The sequence below is a fragment of the Heterocephalus glaber genome, unplaced genomic scaffold (assembly GCF_053883595.1).
Source record: "Heterocephalus glaber isolate CG9 unplaced genomic scaffold, H.glaber_assembly_v1.0 deba00001504, whole genome shotgun sequence".
Classification (NCBI taxonomy): domain Eukaryota; kingdom Metazoa; phylum Chordata; class Mammalia; order Rodentia; family Bathyergidae; genus Heterocephalus; species Heterocephalus glaber.
In genome coordinates, this window is record NW_028258324.1 from 8,532,441 (window position 1) to 8,553,361 (window position 20,921).

The window sequence follows — 20,921 nt, forward strand, 5'->3', positions numbered from 1 at the left end:
GTGTCTTTTACATTCCACACCTGAATCAGTAAGGATATGATACCAGCAGGAAGTGAGGCCATATGGGGACCTGAGGTAATGGCACCTCTGCCTTCCCACTCTAGAGGGAGATCCTTAATTCCAAATTTAAAGATGACCACATGATATCTGAAACCTCCAGTTTGGAGATCAGGAACCTATTAAAACAATTACTTTTGAGTAGAATTTTATTCACATACAGATGTAATCACAGTCCCCTAATCCTGTTATTAAATCAGATTCACAGAAGTAATGTTTACCAAAGCACTCTCTGTGCCAGCCCAGCAAACAGCACCTCAGAGACATGGGAAGAGTCCTGAAGTAAATGCCTATGAGCCCTATTTCCAGAGACTGATTCAGTAAACTTGGGGTGGGACCTAGGAATTTGTATTCTTAACCCACTTTCCACATGATTATTTTGGAGCCTTCCTGGTCTGGTGTTTGTGAATGATTGCTTTCAAATGAACCTTCACAAGTATTTTAAGTAAGAAAAAAGCTACAGGCAGCTGACCTCTATCTAAAGCTAAAGGTGGCTTCTCTTGTACATGTTGTGCAAACATATAAAGTTAAGTTTGAAAAAAGTTCAAGGCAAGTAAACATTTTTTACATCAGTAAAACAAGTTGGGTTCAGTTTTGTGTTTTGTGGAGCTCCAGTGGCGCAATCGGTTAGCATGCGGTACTTATATAACAGTTTTGTGTTTTGTTTGAGCTCTCAGTCTAGGTATTGAGAATGTGTCATAGAACCTAAAACAGTTTTACTTTAGGAATAAGTAATCATCTAACACAAGGTTGTTGAGACAAGGGAATTCATTTGAATGCCTGTAGAATGATCCTCAAAATAATGAATATTGGCAGTTAGTTTTGAATTTTCTTAAAACCAGAGTTGGGTAGCACCTAACTGTAATGCCTACTATTAGATGTTTTAAATATCATTTTTGATTTTAAAGTATATACTAGAATTGAGCTCTTCAGTAGTAGTTTTTGGACTTTGAAATACTTAAGGGACAAATATTACCAAGGTAAATCTTAAATTTTCTGTACAAGAAAAATAGAACATCAGATGTTCCTTATTTGCAGCAAAAGCTTCTAGAGCTGAGATCTATAAACTTTTATTTTTCCTTTTTTGCAGCTTTATTGAGATGTAAATGACCTACCATACAATTCAGTGGCTTTTCGTAGTCGCAGATTTAGCAACCATAAAGAATGTTAAAACATTTTCTTCAACCCCAAAAGAAACCCCATAACCCCACGCTGGTTTTTCTCTTATTTCACTGGTCTCTATTCTCTCTCCTCCCCAGGACCTAGCAATACTAGTTTACTTTCTGTCTCTCTAGATTTGCTTACCCTGGCATTTCATACAAATGGAATCCTATAATGTTTGGTCTTTGGTGACTCATTTCTATCACTTAGCCTCATATTCTCAGAATTTATCCATATTAAAGCAAGTATTAGTATTCCATTCTTTTTATTACCAAATAACACTGTACAGTTTATCAGTTTATGCTTTTGGATATGCAAATTGTCTGTATTTATTGGCCCTCTGAATAATATTACTGTGAACAGGGCGGGGGATTTAGCTCAGTGATTCCGCTGCCTGCCTCATAAGCGCAAGGTCCCGAGTTCGATCCCCGGTACCAAAAAAATATATATATATATTACTCTGAATATTTGTATGTAAGTGTTTGGGTGAACATGTGTTTTTGTTTCATTAGGAATGGAATTTCTGGCTCACATGATCAATAATACTGTTTAGCTGTTTTCCAAAGTAGCTGCACCATTTTGCATTCCTACCAGCAGTCTATAAGAGTTCTCATTTTCCTCTGCTACCCTAACATTTGTTCATATATGTATTTTGTATTACAGCCATCGTAATAGGTGTGAACTGGAACCTCATTATTTTGATATGCATTTCCTGATTGAATAACCTGGATAATGTTGAATATCTTTTCATGTGCTTCTTGACTATTTGTACAACTTCTTTTTAGAGATATGCCTATGATATAGGGCACCAAATAATGTAAGGGAACTATAACTCCCAACCTTCTAGGTATCTGAACACAAGTTCATGTTCTCTAAAATCGAAAAATGAATTCTAGGAACAAAGGAGGTTGAGTAGGAAGAATTTATTCAGGGAAAGATAGCTTCTGCCTGAGAGAGACAAAAGGGGACCTTAAAGTGGATTGCCTACCCACTGCACTTCTCAAAGGTGTTTCATGAGGCAAAGCCACAAAGTGAGGCAGGTGGAAAATGAGACAAAACTATAAGATCCGATGGAAAATCACAAGGTGAGCATGAGGTGGGACAAAACCATGATCAACCAATAAGATTACAAGTACAGTCGTCCAGGTAATATTGATTAAATGGAGATAAAATGGGGAAGTTAGTCACATAGCAAGCATACATAGATTTCCCAGAAGAAAGGGACTAGAGATGGTTTAGTCCCCAATTAAGGTGTCTATTTAAAATATCAGTTACTGCTGTTCATCCCTAGGGGAAATATATGGGTGTAGTAGTTTCTCTCTTTTTAATGTTAACCTTCAGTGAATGTACCTCAGTTGTTTTCTGTGCTAAGGCCCCAGCCTTGTCCAACTGCCTTATAATAATTTATAACTAACTTAGCTGTCTGTAATATCTATTCACATCCATTGCCAATTTTTAAGTTGGATTATTTATCTTTTTATTATTGAGTTGTAATTGTTCTTTATATGTTTTGGATACTAGTTCCTTGTCATATATATTATTGGCAGATAGTTCTCCCATTCTATGAATTATTGCTCCATATTCTTGATGTTGTCCATGGAAACATAAAAGTTTTGGATTTTTTTAATAAAGTCTTATCTATCTGATACTAGAGGTTGACCCCAGAGCTCTGTGCATACTAGGCAAGTAATCTTAGCACTGAGCTACAGCTTTAGCCCCTTCATCTTTTTTTATTATAAATTACATTTTTATTACATATATATATATATACAGTATGTATATCTCACCATTGTTTAATGCAGGGTTACAAAGATTTATACATCTTATCTCTTAGGAGTTTTATAATTTTAGCTCTTATATTTAAGTCTTTGATTTGAGCTAATTTTGTGCATGTAGCATATAGTAGGTAGATCAATAAACTTTTTCTGTAAAGGGCCATGTAGTATTTATCCCTGGTAGGCCAAATGGTCTCTATCACAAATATTCAACTCTTCTTTTGTAATAAGAAAGCAGCCATAGATGGCATATTACAAATGGATGTACCTGTGTTCCAGTAAAATTTTATATGTAAAATAGATGGCAGAATAGATTGTTTCCTCCTTTGCCAGCCCCTGTTCTAGAATAGCTGGCTGACATAAACATAACTGTGAAGATTTATGTAAAAGAATTTGCTGTATGTACAATTTTTGCACAAGTATTTAGTAGTTTACTCGTGAATGATCACCTTGTATAGTTCTTAGCACTTGAAATACTTCAAAAGTCTTTGTAAGCTTGGTTTAATACCACTTTTTACAAATGAGTAGACTTGGGTAGTACATTAAATTTGATGACAAAACAAGCATTCTAAGATACCTAATAGGATGAGACTTTATGATTTGTACAGATGGAGATAGTTGAATAACTTAATGTGCCTTTTGTTTTAAGTATCCAATCATAGTAGACTAGATAAATTTAGAAGACTGTTAAGACAGTTAAGTAAAACTGAAGTATGCTTTTATAAAAACTGAATATTCATAAATATAAGTCTAAAATCTAAGACAATTGAAATTTATCAAACTTGTCAACAGATTTCTGTACTGACAGCTTGCAGATACAGCTTATAAGTATACAAGTGGTTGGGTTATAGAAAGCTTATTTCTTCAAATTTAGTTTTCTTGCCATAAAGATAATTTAATTTCAAGCATTAAAAATATTTTAAAATGGAAGATTGATTATTAGTTGTCCAATACATTAGTTACTAGTTAAAAATACTGGAATGTAATATACAATAAAATGTATCAGATATATATGTCCTAAAATTCATGTAGAATGCCTTAAGCAGTGTTCTCAGTGTTTACCAACAGCAAAAGAATTAAGTTGGCTTATAATTAAATGTCCAAGTATCTTCTGGAAAATGATTTTGATAAAAACTACTAAAACAAGTAGTTCTATTAAAGATGCAGTAAAATTGGCCAGGTATAGCAAAATGGCAGCACAATATAATGAACAAAACTCATTTTGTGAAACATAGTCCTGGGGCCACTCACTTACCTTAGTCACTCTGGATAACTTATCTCCAAATAGGTCAGCACCTGCTATGTGCCAAGAGCTGAGGAGATAAAACAATGAGCAAGACAGACCAGTTCAAGGAAGGTTTCCAGAAGTTAAAATTTGGGCACAGAATTTGACATGGTGGACTATATGAGGCCCTGAAGTAAAATACCCACCTTCCCACCCTTTGTTTTCCTTTTGTTCTTATGTCTCACACTCATTTTCAGTGTGTGTGTAGTGTGTGCTGTAGATGTGTTTTCTTAAGCTACTTTTCATATATCTTGGAAAAAGGCACAGTATAACACAAAACAGAGTAGAGCAAAATAAATACACTAAAAAATACTTGCAAGACACAAAGGTAGCAAGAGAAGAGCTTAAGTTTATGAGTGTGGGAGGAAGTGAGAGTGTTGGAAGGACAAGCCAGCTAAAGGCCTTCTAGAAAGTAGCAGCAGCACATGCAAGGCCCAGCAGGGGGTGCTCTAGGAACTTTACACACCAGAGCTTCTGAATTTCTTCTTTTTTTTTTTTTTTTTTGAATTTCTTAATATTTCTTAAAAATGAGTCAAGGAATGGAAGGGAAGCTTGTTAGATCAGTAGGGCCAGGTCATAACAAATCTTGTTAAAAGTTCCATTGGATGAACCTTTTCTCCCATTCCAGAGCTTGTAAGTACTGTAATAATTTCCCACGTCAGCCACAACACAAATTGTACTAATAATAATCTATCTTAGAAAATTGTGAAAAGCACACCAAATATTGAGATGTTTCCAATAGATCTTGTTTTCTTTCTCAAATCTCCTCCTGTAGGTTCGAATTACATTAATGAAATTTCTGCCTAGCGTTTTCATGGATGCTATGAGAGACAATCCTGAAGCTGCTGTACATATTTTTGAAGGAACACATGAAAATCCTGAGTTAATTTGGAATGATAGTTCCAGAGATAAAGTGTCTACAACAGTGAGAGAAATGATGCTAGAGTAAGTAAAGAAAAAGATAATAACTTCAGGCCTTTAGATAAAATCACTGGGGAGGGCAAACTTTTCCCACTCTGCTTATCCCTCTGTAAGACTTATTCTAAAGGTTAATGAAAGTGTTTTGTGACTAAAGTTTAATATTCTCCCCACCCCACCCAACCTCCTTTCCCCAGGCACTTTAGAAGCCAGCAGGACAACCCTGATATAAACTGGAAGGTAAAATACAGTTTTTTGTTTTTTGTTTTTTAATTCCTCCTGAGCCAGTTTAATGTCAGCCTATAATCGTTTTGTCATTAAGAAAGTTGCATGTTCCTCTGGGAAATAAAACTTCAAACATAAAAGTAGGACCACTCATTTTTTATGTAATTCATAAAAATCTGTTGAGCTTTATTAAGAGACATAAAACATAATTATAATTTTATCAGTGGTTATCTATGGATACTGTTATAGTTTTGGTAGGACTTGCTCCATGTGCAAATAATAACTTTAAGTGACTTACATGATTCTCTGTTTAAAGTTGCCTGAGGATTTTGCGGTGGTGTTTGGAGAAGCAGAGGGTGAACTGGCTGTTGGAGGAGTTTTCTTGAGGATCTTTATTGCACAACCAGCTTGGGTTCTAAGAAAGCCTAGAGAATTTCTTATTGAACTACTGGAAAAATTAACTGAACTCCTTGAGAAGAACAGTCCTCATGTAAGCTTCAGTCTTCAACAAAACATTTCAAAGAGTTTGCCAAACATACTGAACACAATCACATTCTCTTAAAACTTCATAATTTGCTTGGAAAATGAAAATCCTCAGGACTAGTGTAGGAGGATGCATCGCTTAGCACAGTGGAGGTCCTGGGTTCAATCCTTAGCCTGCCCCCCCAACCCCCACTCTGGGGAAAAAAAAGAGAGAGAGAAGGAAAGAAAGTCCTTAAAAGCTGAAACCTAGAAAGGGAGAGTACATAACAATTTATTCCTATGTCACCTTTCCTTTTGGGTGCATCCTAATCTCCATGTTCATTTAAGAAGTATTTGGTTAGGAATATATATGTGTGCATGTAAGAGTAAAAGCTGTGGGTCTTTGCAGTCCAGTATCCACAATAGAAAGTGCTTTATGGCAGCCAGACATGTTAAATACAGGTGGAACATCCTTAATCTGAAAATTGAAAATGCTCTAAAATCAGAAATTTTTTGAATGTCATGTCAGTGTCAAGTTTCAAATTTCAGAGTATTTTAGATTTTGGATTTTTGGTTAGTGATATTTAGCTGACAAAGTTTATCCTGGTGTTCTAAAACCAAAAAAACAAACAAAAACTCTCCAACCTTTGAAACCCTTCTGATCATAATAAGCATTTCAGCTAGGGGATACTTAACCTGCAGTAGGGTTTTTAATAGAACTGGAAAATATTTCACTTTTTCAGCATTCTCCTGTATTATTACTGTTTTCTGGCACTGTTATATCCATCACATTGTTTATAAACATTTCTAGTAATATCTTTTGGGAAATGATGTCTTACTCCTGCAGTAGAAATGAGATATATATGGCCTAGTGAAAAGAAGTTTAGGTTAAGGTAGCACATTTTTAAGCCCTTTGCATTTGTACCTATTATCAAAGAAAATGAGTTTATTTTTCATTTAGGATTTATGAATCAGTTTGCATGGATCATCACTTAGACATTTTGAACTCCTAACACATTATTTCCAAAGATATTGAGGACTTCAGTATTTTATAGTTTGTTTTGGTTGCTTTGTTCTGTATTTTCTAGGGGGAAACTCTGGAAACGTTGACAATGGCAACAGTGTGTCTGTTCAATGCGCAGCCTCAGCTGGCAGATCAAGTCCCACCATTGGGCCATCTTCCCAAAATCATCCAGGCAATGAATCACAGAAACAATGCCATTCCTAAGAGTGCCATTCGGGTTATCCATGCCCTGTCTGAAAATGAGGTACTGTTCAGAATCTTGTAGCTCAAGCATTTATGCTCCCTGTTCTGAACTCACACACGTTATAGTATAAATCCCTTTCTACCATGTGCCTTTTCACATATGAGCCACGTGATACTTTATATAATTTTAACTGTTTTAAGAATTAATAATTAATAGGAGAATTTGACTTAGTTCATTATTAAACTTGGAAGTAGATTTTCTAAAATTCTGTTGTTATGGTATATACTATCTATGTACAATATTACTACTACAAATAACCTTTCTGATTTGTGCACTTAGCTGTGTGTTCGAGCCATGGCATCTTTAGAAACTATTGGCCCACTGATGAATGGTATGAAAAAGCGAGCAGATACTGTTGGTCTAGCCTGTGAAGCAATTAATCGAATGTTTCAGAAGGAACAGAGTGAATTAGTTGCACAAGTAAGTGAATTTCTAGGTTCATTACCATTTTTGAAAAACGAACATACCAGGCATAAGAACTGAAGTTCAGTGAGAGATAACTTACGAGTTTGTTCATGTCTCATTTTGCATTTTACATATGCACATGGTTGTATATGTACACAGAGGAAAAAAAAGTAGGACCGGTTGCCAAAGTTTTACCAGTGTGGAAGTATTTTTGTGATGTTTAGGTTTTTGGCCATTTTGGGGTTGCTTTGCAAAGTTTGCTTTGTCATCTTTGGAAAAAGTCATTATTTATTCATCCCTTTGTTTCTTAAGTCATGTTTTAGAGCATTCCACGATCTTTATTGTCCTTTTCAAAGGAACTGTTCCCCAAATGAAAATCGGATTTTGTGAGTGTTGGTATAGACAGATATTGAAAGAATGAGAAATATAAATTTTAAAACTTGCAAAAGTGATCTAAAGTAAACTCTAAGAACAAATACTACATAATGTCAATTGTAAATGAAATCTAAAGCAGTCAGCGTTATGGAAGCAGAGAGAAGAATGGTGGTTACCAGAGTGATGTGGAAAGAATGGGAAGGTATTGATCAAAGGTAAAAGTTTCAGTTTAGAAAAGTAACTTATTTTAAGAGTCTCATTAAATTCCCCAGGCTAGGCCTGAACTTGTGATCCTCCTAATTCAGCCTTGCAGACTACTGGAATTACATGCTTGTGCCACCATGCCTGGCTAGGAGTAATGGCTTAATTGAGATTTTTTTTTTTTTTTGCACAGCATTGTGATTATAGTTAATAATAATGTATATTTCAAAACTGCTAAGAGTAAATTTTAGGTATTTTAAATGCTCTCATAATGAAAAATATTAAAAGCAATAGATACGCTACTTAGGTTGATTTAATCATTCCACATTGTATACTTGTATCATAATTTCACTTCGTATTCTACATGTATATACATGTATATATATACATATGTATGTAAATACATGTATATGTATATACATATGTGTGTAAATATATGTATATATGCATGTGTGTATTTATGTATATTTTAAAGTATTAACTTTGGTCACCCTGTCTTAAAAACTCTTTTATGATTTCTCATTAACCTGCCAGATAGCAAAATGATGTCTGAAATTTTTAGCCCGAAGACAAGAATCTACATCTTTATGATCTGGACCTCCTATTTCCTGACCCCTTTTCCTGCTATCCTCCCCTCACCTTACTCTCCCTCATTTAAACAGGCCAAAGTATTAGATCCATCTCAAAGGTAGTAGATGCTCTGAGGTTCAAACTTTTGATTGAAAAGAACATGAGTTCTAGTATACCACCTGATGTCTCTCTGACCTCAGGCATGATATTTAACCTTGCAATGCCCACATTCCTTATCTGTAAAAGTTATGAGTACCTCACAGAGTACCTCACATTCACTGTCAGTTACTTTCATCTCTTTCCTTTGAATTCCAGTGAAAATTGTGTCATGCCAGGTTTCATTAGGTTTATATGAAAAGATTGATGACTATAAACAGCTGATATTTTAGCACAACGTGGAAAAATATTCAGGTATTTCAGAGATGTTGCCTATGTAGTATGGCTCCTGAACAGGTAGCTCAGTATACTACCTAAAAGCTCAGGTTCTGACTTTCTTAGATCTAGATCCAGATTCCATTACTGCCCACCTCTCTGCTTGTGAACATGTTTCTTCCCTCTCGACGTTAATTATTCCATTTGTAATAGTAATAGTCCCTAATAGGTACTGGGACTAGTAAAATAATTGATGTATAGCATTTAGAACAGATGATGGCACAGAACAGTCTCATTAAATAGGAATTTCATTATCATTAGATGTTTAAACAAAAATCTATCTGGCATTAAAATACTGTGAAAGTAGATTGCTCTTCTTCCAGGTATAGTCCTGGGAGTGAAATTGTACCTTTAGTGAATAGTTTACAATCTTTTCAATATGGTTATATATGTTTAATATTGCTTCTAGGCCCTGAAAGCAGATTTGGTTCCATACCTCTTAAAATTACTTGAAGGCATAGGCCTCGAAACTCTGGATAGCCCAGCTGCCACTAAGGCTCAGATTGTGAAAGCTCTCAAGGCTATGACTCGAAGCCTGCAGTATGGAGAACAGGTGAGTCTGCAAGAGGCAATCTGCTGATTATAGTGAAGTGTGATTCTGTTGACTGCAACTTGAACTGAAGACCAAGGATGAATGTGTGTATAGCTGCCTTATAACTGACAGAAAAGCACAAACTGCATACTCTACAGAGTCAGGAGGATTCTTTTTCTGGATAGTCATGGAATGTTGTGGATTTTCGGAAAAATGTTGAAATTTATGAGTGTGGAACAATATTCAGCACGTATTACTGGTTAAGATTAACTTGAAGTTCTAAGAGTTACTGATGGGTAGTGTTAACCACATTCATTAACCATCTCATGTGCTATTTTAAAAGACTGTTTCATTTTAGTTTTCTTCTCCATAGTTAGTATTTGTAAAGTGTTGGTTTCCTTTTTCTTTTATGACTTAGAAATGTATTAATGTGTTTCAGCTACATGCATATGTTAACCTCAGACCTGTTGCCTCTGAGTTCTTCCTTCAGTATAGTGTATGCCTTGTCTACTAATGGTCTTTTCTTTTTATTGAAGTGAACTTTACATAGCATAAATTTATTTTATGCTGAGTAATTAACTGGCACTTAGCACATATTAGCAGTGTTGTACAAATACCACCTTTATCTACTTTCAAAATGTTTTCATTACCCCATCATCCCTCCTATGCATTTACTCTCACTGTCTCTTGCCCCCCAACCCCTGGCAACCACTAAACTGTTCTCTGTATTTTCCTATTCTGAGTATTTCACATAAATGGAATCATACTGTAGATGACTTTTTATACCTGACTTCTCTCACTTAACATGTTTCTTAAGTTCCATTCATTTTGTAGCATGTATCAATGTTTCATTCCTTTTTATGTCTAAATAATATTTCATTGTGTATATATATAATACTTTGTTTATCCATTCAGCCATTTATAAATATTTGATTTGTTTCCACCTACTAATATTTTCTTTCTTTTTTTTTTTTTTTTGCTGCATTTATTTTTTTAACTGAAGGATTACTTAACATTTGTCTTTATAATACTACATGGCAAAAAATAAAACAATATGTATCTGCCCAATACACTGAATGTTTGGTATGCTCTTTGACAGTTTAAAACTACTTAAACTGAAAATTTTAGATCTGCCTTACAAATCTGTTTTTGCAGTTTTATTACCTTATATGTAACAATTTTAGACTTCAGGCTGTTTAACTACTTTTAATGCTTACCTACTCTTTATTTTTAATTCATGTTCTCTGTTGGCTATAGTAAACCATTCAGCAAATTTGTCAGAGAAGGTTCTTAACCCCTAGATAATCTGAGAATGTGTCCTCCAGTTCCCTTCATACAGAAATAATTACTTAGAGGATATATAATTCTTGCCTCAAAGTCATTTTCCTTCAAAACTCTGTAGATACTGTTGTATTATCTTCTGGCATTTAGAATTGCAAAGGAAAAATCTTGAGTCAGCCTGCCTTTCGCCCCTTTATATGTAACTTGCATTCTCCGTCTGGGTACTTATAACACTTCGGTGTTGCTTTCTTTTCGTTAAATTTTAAAGCTACCTGATGAGCCTGTTCCATTTATAGGCCTACTTTGTACAGCTTTCTTCAATTAATTCCTTGTTTCACCATCATTTGCTTTGTCCTCTGTTTCAGGCATTCCTCTTACACATTGATTGCTTCTTCTGGATAGACCTTGTGTGTAGGTCTCTTTTTCTCCCATTTTCTTATCTCAGTTTCTTTTCCTTTTTCTCTGCTTTCTGTGACAATTTCTCATTTTGCGTTTAGTATTTTAGTAATTTGATTTTGTGGACAATCCAGTTTACACATTTCCATTAACACTCTCCACTCCCAGAAACCTTCCAGGTGCTCTAATAATACTTGTATTATCATTGAGCATAACTTAATATGTAGACTGATAGGCAAAGCATTTGCTCCTCCACTTAGATAATTTAATAATTGAACTTCTGAACAGCAATCTTCTGAAGGTCTTTTCAATGGCTCTTTTTAGCAGTAGGGTTCAAAAGTTAAAAGTCCTAATAGTCTTTTATAGGTTTAAATTTGCTGCAGCTAAAGCTTTCCTTTAGTAAATCCACTAGGATTGTATGTTTCAAGAAAATAAGCATTTCAATAGCATTGTCATGTCTATCAGTATCAACATTTGAATCATTTAAAATGTGGGCCGGGGATTTAGCTCAGTGGTTCCACCGCCTGCCCCACAAGTGCAAGGACCTGAGTTCGATCCCCGGTACCAAAAAAAAAAAAAAGTGAATCATTTAAAATGCAATCATTTGAATGCATTTAAATGCAACATATGCAGCATATGTTGCTGTAATCATTAACTAGTATGTTTTTTAAAGGTTTTGTTTTTTTTTTTTACATTTTCCAGCTTTATTTCTAATTATAATCTCTAATGCTTGTATGCTCATAACACATTTGATCAGCCTCTATTCGGCCTCTCTATACTGTTGAGCCCACCTCTCCAAGCCTCCAGCTACCACTCAGTTTATCTTGGTGATCTGTGTCACTTGCCACAAGTGCTGCTTCACGTTCCAGGGCCGTGGCTGAGGGTAGCTCTAATTAGTTCGATTTACTGTGAAAGGACTTGATCAGCCCAGACAAGGAAGCTGTCCTTTACAGTCAGAGATGGCACAGCAGAGTGCATTCTGGTTCCACTGTAGTCGTGTTATTTGCTGAAAAAAATCTGAACATCAGTCTCCTCTGGGAAGTGTGCAGAGACTGGCATAGTCATCGCTGAGACCACTTCCTAGGTTTTTTTGCTCTAAGGAAGTGGTCAGACTAAAGATAGTGCTTTGTTTAACATATTATTATTATGTAACACATTATTATATATGTTTATTTAACATACCACACAAAAAATTTCTTTTTTAGAGTCTTCACATGCTCTTAGGTTTCCTGATTAATGAAGCCAGTATTACAACAGTCAGATATGGAGAAAGACCAAAAGATTTTTTTTTTAAATACCACTGATAGCACACACACACACACATATATATATACTATACTTTGCTATTTATTGAATATAAACAGTTTTAGAGATATAAATGTCATGTATAGTCATTGTAATGTGTTAAAAGCAGAAGATAGGAGGGTTAAACTATTAAATCTAGTTCCCAGTAGATATTCTTATTTTAATCCTTTTAAATGATTTATTTTTAAAATTAATTTTATTGGTACACTTTTGTTACACATAATGATAATATTCATCATAGGGAATGTGTACCTGTACATAATATATCTTGATTCTTTTTTTTCCCCATTCCCCTCCCCTTCAGCCCTTTTTAAAGTATTTCAGGGTGTTTGTTTGTTTGTTTGTTTTAGGAGGGATTGCTATGAACACTAAGCAAGGGCGCTTTTGTGTACCATTTGCAGGCAGTTAGTTCTCCTCTTTTTCTGCCTGAGGACTCCTGGTAGTGAAATTAGCAGGGTAACCCTGACACCCTCCTTCCAGTCTCAAAGGAATGAAGCAGAGAAATACAATACATTCCAGAATAGGACTGCTTCTACCACCTTCACAACTAACCACTCCTATTTTTGCTTCTTTCCAAGGTTGGGCAGCTGCATCCCTTGGACTCACATGGTCCCCATGTACATCTGTAATGCTTACCAGTAAATTTTGTAGCACTACCTTACTAGACTCCCTGAGCTTTCCTTGTAACTTCAAAGTCAAGAGACTGTCATTGTGTTCACTGTGCTTACTAGATAAAAGGTGCTCAAAAATTATTTAAACTGAATGTTCATTTGGAAAATGCATCCTCTGTGTTGGTATTTCCTAAACATGTTTACTTGTGTCACAGAGATATCTCTCATTTTCTATGCCATTCCTTCTACTTGAATCCCCATGATAGCTACTGAATGTGAGAAGCAGCTATGATAAGCTGTAGGTGTTGGAATACACAGTGCTGTCTTTCATCTTAGTATGCGTACTGATATGTATATATTTCACAGAGCATCATTTACCCATTTTGCATATGATACTCTAATGCTGTCTATATTCATTTTTTTCCTCAAGTGTGCTGTGCATCATTCTCTTGAGTTCATAAACCTCTAATAGAGGTTGTTTTACTTCCTAGGTGAATGAAATCCTATCTCGTTCTTCAGTCTGGAGTGCCTTCAAAGATCAGAAACATGATTTGTTCATTTCTGACTCACAAACAGCAGGATACCTCACAGGTAAGTTATACCTAATTGTTCATCCTAAGGCACCTCGTAGAAGCCACTTTGACTTTACTTTTGTCCTGAATAGACATAAAATAGAATTCAGAGTATTTTCCTAGGCTTCTGGCTGACCTTTCTTGCAGGTGCTGTGAGTATATAGTAGACCTGTTTGTAGCCTTGGACAGCATGAATGTGTATTAACTGAAATACATACTTGATTCAGTTTTGAATGGTGGTGTACGTTATATTTGGAGCATGTCTTTATTAAAATGTTTGTCTTGATCATGTAAAAACGATGGAGAAATACTGTTTAAGAAAATCAATATCAAAAGCATGGTAGCATCATGCCATTTCTGCCAAATTAATAAAGATGTTGTAGATACATGTAATCATATGTAAAATATTTTTCTTAATTTCCTGATTAGTCTGTAGTCTCACTAAATATTTAAGATTTGTCCTCCCCTGGGGGAAATATGTGGGCATCATAAATGAAAGGCTGTTTGATGACTACTAGGGTTCAAAATATTTGAACATATTTGACCTCAGTACATTTGTCCATCTGACAAATTATTGCAAAATAATTTTAGATAATTTTAATATTGGCTTCTGTTTAAGAGCAAAGCCACACTCTTTGTTACATTATATAAAGATAAAATACATGTTTGGTATAAAAGTTTTCAGTTTGAACTGAACCTTAAGAATATGAGGTGGTTTTTGGCTGAGCATGGTGACACTTACCTATAGTCCCAGCACTCTGGGAAGCTCAGGAAGGAGGATCCACAAGTTTGAGCCCAGCCTGGGCAATTTAGGAACTTAGCAAGACTCAGTCTCAAAAAAAAGGAGGTCTGGGATTGTGGTTCAGTGCAAACGCCCTGGGTTCAATCCCCAGTACTCTAAAAACATCAACACCCACAAAAAGAATATAAAGTATTTCTTGCCATTTGCTTAAAATAGTAATATATTAAAAAAATGTTAGCCTTACATCCTCTAGCCAGAAATGATATATGATCTAGATAAATCTAGAGGAAAAAATTAACACCTAGCTGGGCATGGTGGCACACACCTGTAATCCCAGCACTTGGGAGGCTGAGGCAGGAGGATTGCCTTGAGTTTGATGCCAGCCTGGGGTACATAGTGAGTTCAAGGCCAGCCTGAACTACATAGCAAGACCCTGTCTCAAAAAAAGAAAGAAAATTAATATCTGGTGTTTCTGATATCAGTGTTAATTTTTTCATAGTCCCGACTATAGATATAGAAATTTATAAAATCACAAAGACTGAATCTTGCATATTGAAAAATGCTTTGGAAAAAGTTTCATCTGCTTTTCAGTTTAGACTTTTTCTTTTTCTTTTTCTTTTTTTTTCTTTTTCTGTACTGGGACTCAAACTCGGGACCTTGCACTTGCCAGGCAGGCACAGAGCCACTGAGCCATGATCCCTGGCCCTCTTTTTAGACTTTGTTGCTACAGTACTGTTTTTCTTTCACTATTAGTTGGAATAGAGCCCTAGAATTTATAAATATGTGATACTTTGGCCATTGTTCCTGTGTGTGTAAAGAGAGTTCCACAGATTTTCCTTCTCACTTTTCCATCTCCTGTTCCTGGTTTCTGTAGAGAAATACCTAAGCTATGGTTTTATTCAGCCCTGCATCTGTCTTTCAAATTTGGGATGAAGTGATAGTTTCCAGGCAAGAAGTGTGTTCTTACAAGGCACACTGAAAACTACCTCTTGACAATGTTTCCAGAAGTTCATATACCATATTTCATGGCATTGCATTCATTACTTTGTATAGAAGAATGGTGTGATTGGAAATATCTGTCTTGTTTTTCTTAGCTAAGAGTAGATTTATTTAGAAGCTGATCAATAAGTAGTATTGTGTAGATTATAAATTTCTCTCCAGGAATGCCTTTTCTAATGTTTTTGTTGTTGTTCTCCCTTGCATTTAGCATTCATTGACTTGAAATAAAAAACTACAAGTGTCCTAGACTTAATTGACAGTCTTTGGGCCAGCAGGTCTGTAGATTATAGAAGAGAGAGACATTTATCTTCAGAGACCTGACCTTCCTTTGGTCCTCACCCCATTCAAATTTCCTAGTTATTTTGCTCCTCACCCATCCAAATTTCCTACTACTATGAGAGTAGAGGAGTAACAGGCTTCCTTTCTATGCCTTTCGTTTTACTTGGATCCCTGTGGTAGTTTCTGAATGTTAAGAAGCTGCTATGATAAGCTGTAGGGATTGAAAGAGGATAGGGAAAAAAAAATTTACAGATTTATTCACCTCCTTTGGCAGTCTCAAAGGGCATCAGCTTCTAACTAAGCACAGCCAAAGGGAAGATGGTATAAACCTCAGCCTGGCAGAACCTGATGTTACCATGTCATTCTGAAAGCTGTTGCTGAAGCCTGCAGTCAGTTCCACGTGGGACAGTTGGAACTAGCTGTGAGCTGTGTTGCCCTCACAACTGTCCAGTTGTTGGCACATCATAAATATAGGGTATTCTTTTTTTGAGATGTTCATTGCTATAGAAGATTTTTCTACCTGCTTTAGTCAATCCTTTTTGAAAGGACTACCTCTGTTTCCTGAGTTAATACCTACTTGCATTGATACAAGCTCATTGCTTGGGTTGCCAAGTCTTTTGTGTTTGAACTTTTCCACTGATGTATTATGTGTTGTGAATTTAGTAAAAAGGGACAAGTACTTATAATGGTAAAATCCCATTATGTAAAACTCCATAGGATATTTTCAGTGTTGTGTTGAATCAGAATTTTAATTAAAATGTACCTGTGACGCTCCTAATCAAAAAACAGTTTGTGCCCATTTCCTCTCCTGTCAGTTTGCAAATGAACCTCCTCCCTTTTGGGGGGGGGTGTTTTTTTAGTACATGTGGCAAGCTGAGTGGAATTTGTTTAGGAAATAGGGGAGAAAAGGAAAGATAACTGCTTCAAACTAAGATGAGAATGACCAAAGATGCTTTTATGATTTTGCTTTAGCTGACCACTGAGCAAATGTTACTTGTCACATGCTCAAGATTTGAGATAAAATTTCAAAAGTCCTAGGTAGGGTCACTCAAGTGTTGATAAATTACAGTGAGACTGCTTATTTCCATAGGTTCTCTAGACTGGAATATTGTTTGGTTTTATGACAAATGCGTATTTAAAAGTACTTTAGTTGGGTTTATCCTGTCATGTAGTTACACTGTGGCTGCTCCTTATCCAGGGCCCACAATTACTTGGCCATTTATTAAATTCTAGAAGAGCACCTTGCCAGCAAGCTCAGAGCCCTATAGAAATAATTTCAGCAGAGAAAACCCTCAAATTACCTCACTCAGAAATCAGTAGCAACAATAAAAACAGCAGGGGGGAAAAAGGACCCCAAATTGAAAATGCTTTTAGTAGCTGAAATTGGAGATGAACTATTCATAAATATAATTCATCAGAGTAGCCAATTTCATTTTGTGGGATTCTTTAATTTTCCATTTTTTCCCATACGTCTGAAATTCAGTATCCTTGTACTATATTTCCATGTGCTCTGGCACCTCTGCTCCTTCTTCCCACTTTTCTCTGGAGAACATAACTACTTTGTCGCATCCTGATGACCAGGCAGTACCTATTGGCCCCAAGAATCCAGATGTGTCATCAAGGAGAAACCAGAGGCCAGCAGGTGAACATTTCAGACTTCATTTGCAGAAATATACAAAAATTGATTTGCTTTTCCTAAGAGGCAAATCATAGGGTTTGAATTAGATTTCTTCCTTCTAAGCCTATCCTTTCACGATTTAGATATTAACCTAGAAGTTCTCAAATTTTCTCAGTTCACAATGCCCTTATTGTCTCAGTAACATTTTTCATCCAGCCTAGGCCAAAAGAAATACCTACAAGTTTATGAAGTTATACCCAGTAACTGGAAAGTAGTTATTTGTATGACTATGGTGGTGAACAAGTGTTGCTGTTTCAAATTTTAAAATACCCAGCAGTACCTCTATTAATTTGCCCAGGGTGCCCTAGCACTCATTTAGAAAATTATAGCATTAGTTCACCTTGTATGTGTAGTATTCATGGTTTAATCTCAAAAACTACCATTTTGGTATGAACTAAATTGAGCCCACAGTCACAGTTGCTCAGGAATCATACCAACCTGGAGTGTTTGAGATTTTACTCAGAAGGACTACATCTTTTTTGAGCCCTATATAGTAGTTTTGTAGTAATCTCTTCTCTGCCTATTATTTAGACAACGATTGGTTGGTGGGACATAAAATAACAGGTTGATGCTATATACCGCCTTGTTGGGCAGGTTTGTTGACCTCATAATCTTTTGTCTGAGTAGTCCATGTAAGGCCTGGCCTTACATGGTAGAAGGTGGTGTTGATAGGTGCAGGCCCCTGTGGTACCTTAAAAAGGGACATCCTTTTTATATGTTTTGTAAGTACAAAACTCCAAGTACCTGGGTACTCTGGTTGGCTTTTGTTACCACTCATGCAAGCTGAATCATCTCTGGCAGTGTAACCACACATACAGTATCTATACAAGCCTTTTCAGAAATCCACAGTACAAGTGCTCATAAGGTGAGAAGCAAGACAAATCTGAATCATGACCTTTTGTCTTACATTAGTCCTGTTATGCCTTAGCCTTCATCAGACTGCTCTGCTGTTTGCACTTCCTCACAACTTCCCTTGCTGCTTATATTTCTTTTTTCCCCTTCAGGTGTCTCTCCTTCCCTTCTAACTGGCAGCAGCCCCCTTCACCTCAGGAGTGGGCTTTAGATCCGCTCTGCCAGGCAGCTTGCTAACTTCTGTGTAGCTCTCTGAAGCAGGTAGAGAATCGTTTTGCTAAATGCATGCTGCTTCCCCTGCCTTTCTAGTCCTAACCCTTTGATATTCCAGTGTCCTGTAGTCATTTGCCATGTTTCCTACAATTTCAACTAAAAATATTGCTCAGTATGCAGTATTATGCTACAGTTTATCTTGCAATTACTTGTTAAAATTTGTGCAGTGCTTCTGAGATGTAATTAAATGTCTGTGCAGTGTTTAAACTAGGGGGCTGCTAAACCCATTAATATGCACATAGGATGTATCTTGATAAATGCTAGCATGTGTATGTGTAGCATATTCATGCAATAGAGACTGTTAGCATCAAAGAAGATATATAATACTAAAATATTGATACCTCTTTTCAGAGCATTCTTGTTTTGCCCTGTGAGAGATGGATGTCCAGAACCTTCCTTTTCTTTCTCAGAGACCTTGGTGTAGCAACCCTTGTTCATTTGGTGTTAACTTGTTAGAACAGCATTTCTTTGCACCAAATGAAAATAGTTTAACTTGAATGTTAACTGAAGTGTTTGAGAATTTCATCATGTATGACTTTTGGATGGGTTGAATGTGCAGGGTTTTTCATTTTGGGAGTTTGTTTGATTTTTTTTTTCCCATCATTTGACATAGTGCTTTCATTGCCCAGAATTTTTTTCAAAGATTGAACTTCCCAGATATGAGAAGGAAAATTTTTTCTATATTTTTGCACCAGTGTTATTATTGTCCAGCATAAATTTTGAAATGATTTTTAACTTTATCACATAGTAAAGGCAAATTATAAAAATGGTGCCATGTATCTGTCTTTGAGGTACACTTGTACATTTAGATAATTCTCATTGATTATCAGTTTCTTTTGCTAGGGCATCTGACCAGAGACTGTGTCCTTTTGTAAAGATCAGTGTTTTTATGTGATTGTGCTTTCTAGATGTCTTTTCCTTCTCTCTTGCAGGACCTGGAGTTGCTGGCTACCTTACTGCAGGTACATCCTCATCAGTCATGTCTAACCTGCCACCTCCTGTAGACCATGAGGCAGGTGACCTTGGCTATCAGACTTGAAAATACTCATGAAAGACTATAAATGCCAGTGCCAGTGCCGAGTCCACATTCCTCAAGCTGATACGTTGAAGCAAACTCTTACTGCCTTTCTCCTGGTTTCATGACAGTGTTATTCCTTTTTCTACAACTATATTTTTTATTTAGGGAAAATGTCAATGATTCTAATGGTATCACATTATGAGAAAGCTCTCTGTGGATCAACATAAGTGTATACACAAGAATATTTTTCCTTGATGTATGTAAGCACATTTTGTTCCTTTTTATCTGTTTACAAAACTGTGAATCAAAAAGACAAAACTTTCTTCCTAGTTTTTATAATGTTTTTTTGAATTAGTGTGACTGTGGGCTTAACCTACAGTCTACAGAAATTGGGCTGTCACTCGTCCCTAGAAAGTCTTCTGCATCAGGTCTTCAGGGCTGTCCTCTTCCCACCATCCATAATTATGAGGTTTTTGTCCCTATACCTGGTCACTGGTATCCTCAGTCATTAACCCTGTGAGAGCTCACAGTACACATTGGTATGTATAACTGGCTTTACTAAATTGAATGAAAAGGAGCTTGTGCAAAAAAAAAAAAAATTGGTTGTCAAGCTGTTATGTAAGACATTAGTGTAATTGTGAAATGTTCTATACATTATCAAATATATAAAGCTTTCTATATTGAATGTACATTATACAGATCATTCACATGTGTACATAAAATTTTAAAAATAAAGGGAATTGACTGGTTTGTTAATGAGATATATTTGTTCTAGTTTAATTTTTCCGTTTGAAGACCTCATTTGTCTTTATTTCTAAGGCAGGTATTGTAGCATTAGTAAACACATACTTTACTTCATATTCACAACTCTTCATGTAGAGAACTAGATTGGCATATCTGTTCATTCCTAATTCCTTGTATTACATTCAACCACATCTAAGCTTCCAGAAATAGGTGGCATTTTATTTATTTTTCCATATAATATTCATGAATAAGTCAGGTGTTAGTACCTTTATGTGTGTGACATTCTGTTATTTTTAGAAAATTAAAGAACCAGAGGATATTTCAAATACTAGATATCAGCACATAAATTTTCTTGTTTGACTGCAAATTGTAAGAAAATATAAACAAACATACACAAACAGTCCCTGACCTTGTGCTGGCAATCAAATCCAGGGCCATGCACATGCTGGGCAGATACTGTAGCGCTTAGCTACATACCCAGCCTCAAAATGCTTCTGAAAGAATG

General features: G+C 35.9%; 1 protein-coding gene across 2 annotated transcripts in view; it reads left to right on the forward strand.

The window, feature by feature from the left end:
- Dnajc13 (DnaJ heat shock protein family (Hsp40) member C13) overlaps positions 1-20,433 on the forward strand; it is a 147,936-nt gene extending 127,503 nt beyond the window's left edge. Inside the window, exons 49-57 of one of the 2 annotated variants that reach the window (XR_015440811.1) lie at positions 5,054-5,223; positions 5,394-5,436; positions 5,738-5,911; positions 6,972-7,151; positions 7,431-7,571; positions 9,544-9,687; positions 13,751-13,850; positions 18,534-18,642; positions 19,587-20,433. Coding sequence is in view for 1 of the 2 variants with exons in the window: in XM_087186154.1 (XP_087042280.1) it covers positions 5,054-5,223; positions 5,394-5,436; positions 5,738-5,911; positions 6,972-7,151; positions 7,431-7,571; positions 9,544-9,687; positions 13,751-13,850; positions 19,587-19,693 (1,059 nt within the window). In the remaining variant the exon portion in view is untranslated. The remainder of the gene's footprint in view (positions 1-5,053; positions 5,224-5,393; positions 5,437-5,737; positions 5,912-6,971; positions 7,152-7,430; positions 7,572-9,543; positions 9,688-13,750; positions 13,851-18,533; positions 18,643-19,586) is intronic. The other variant, XM_087186154.1, reaches the window with a different exon arrangement.
- The last annotated feature ends 488 nt before the right edge of the window (positions 20,434-20,921 follow it).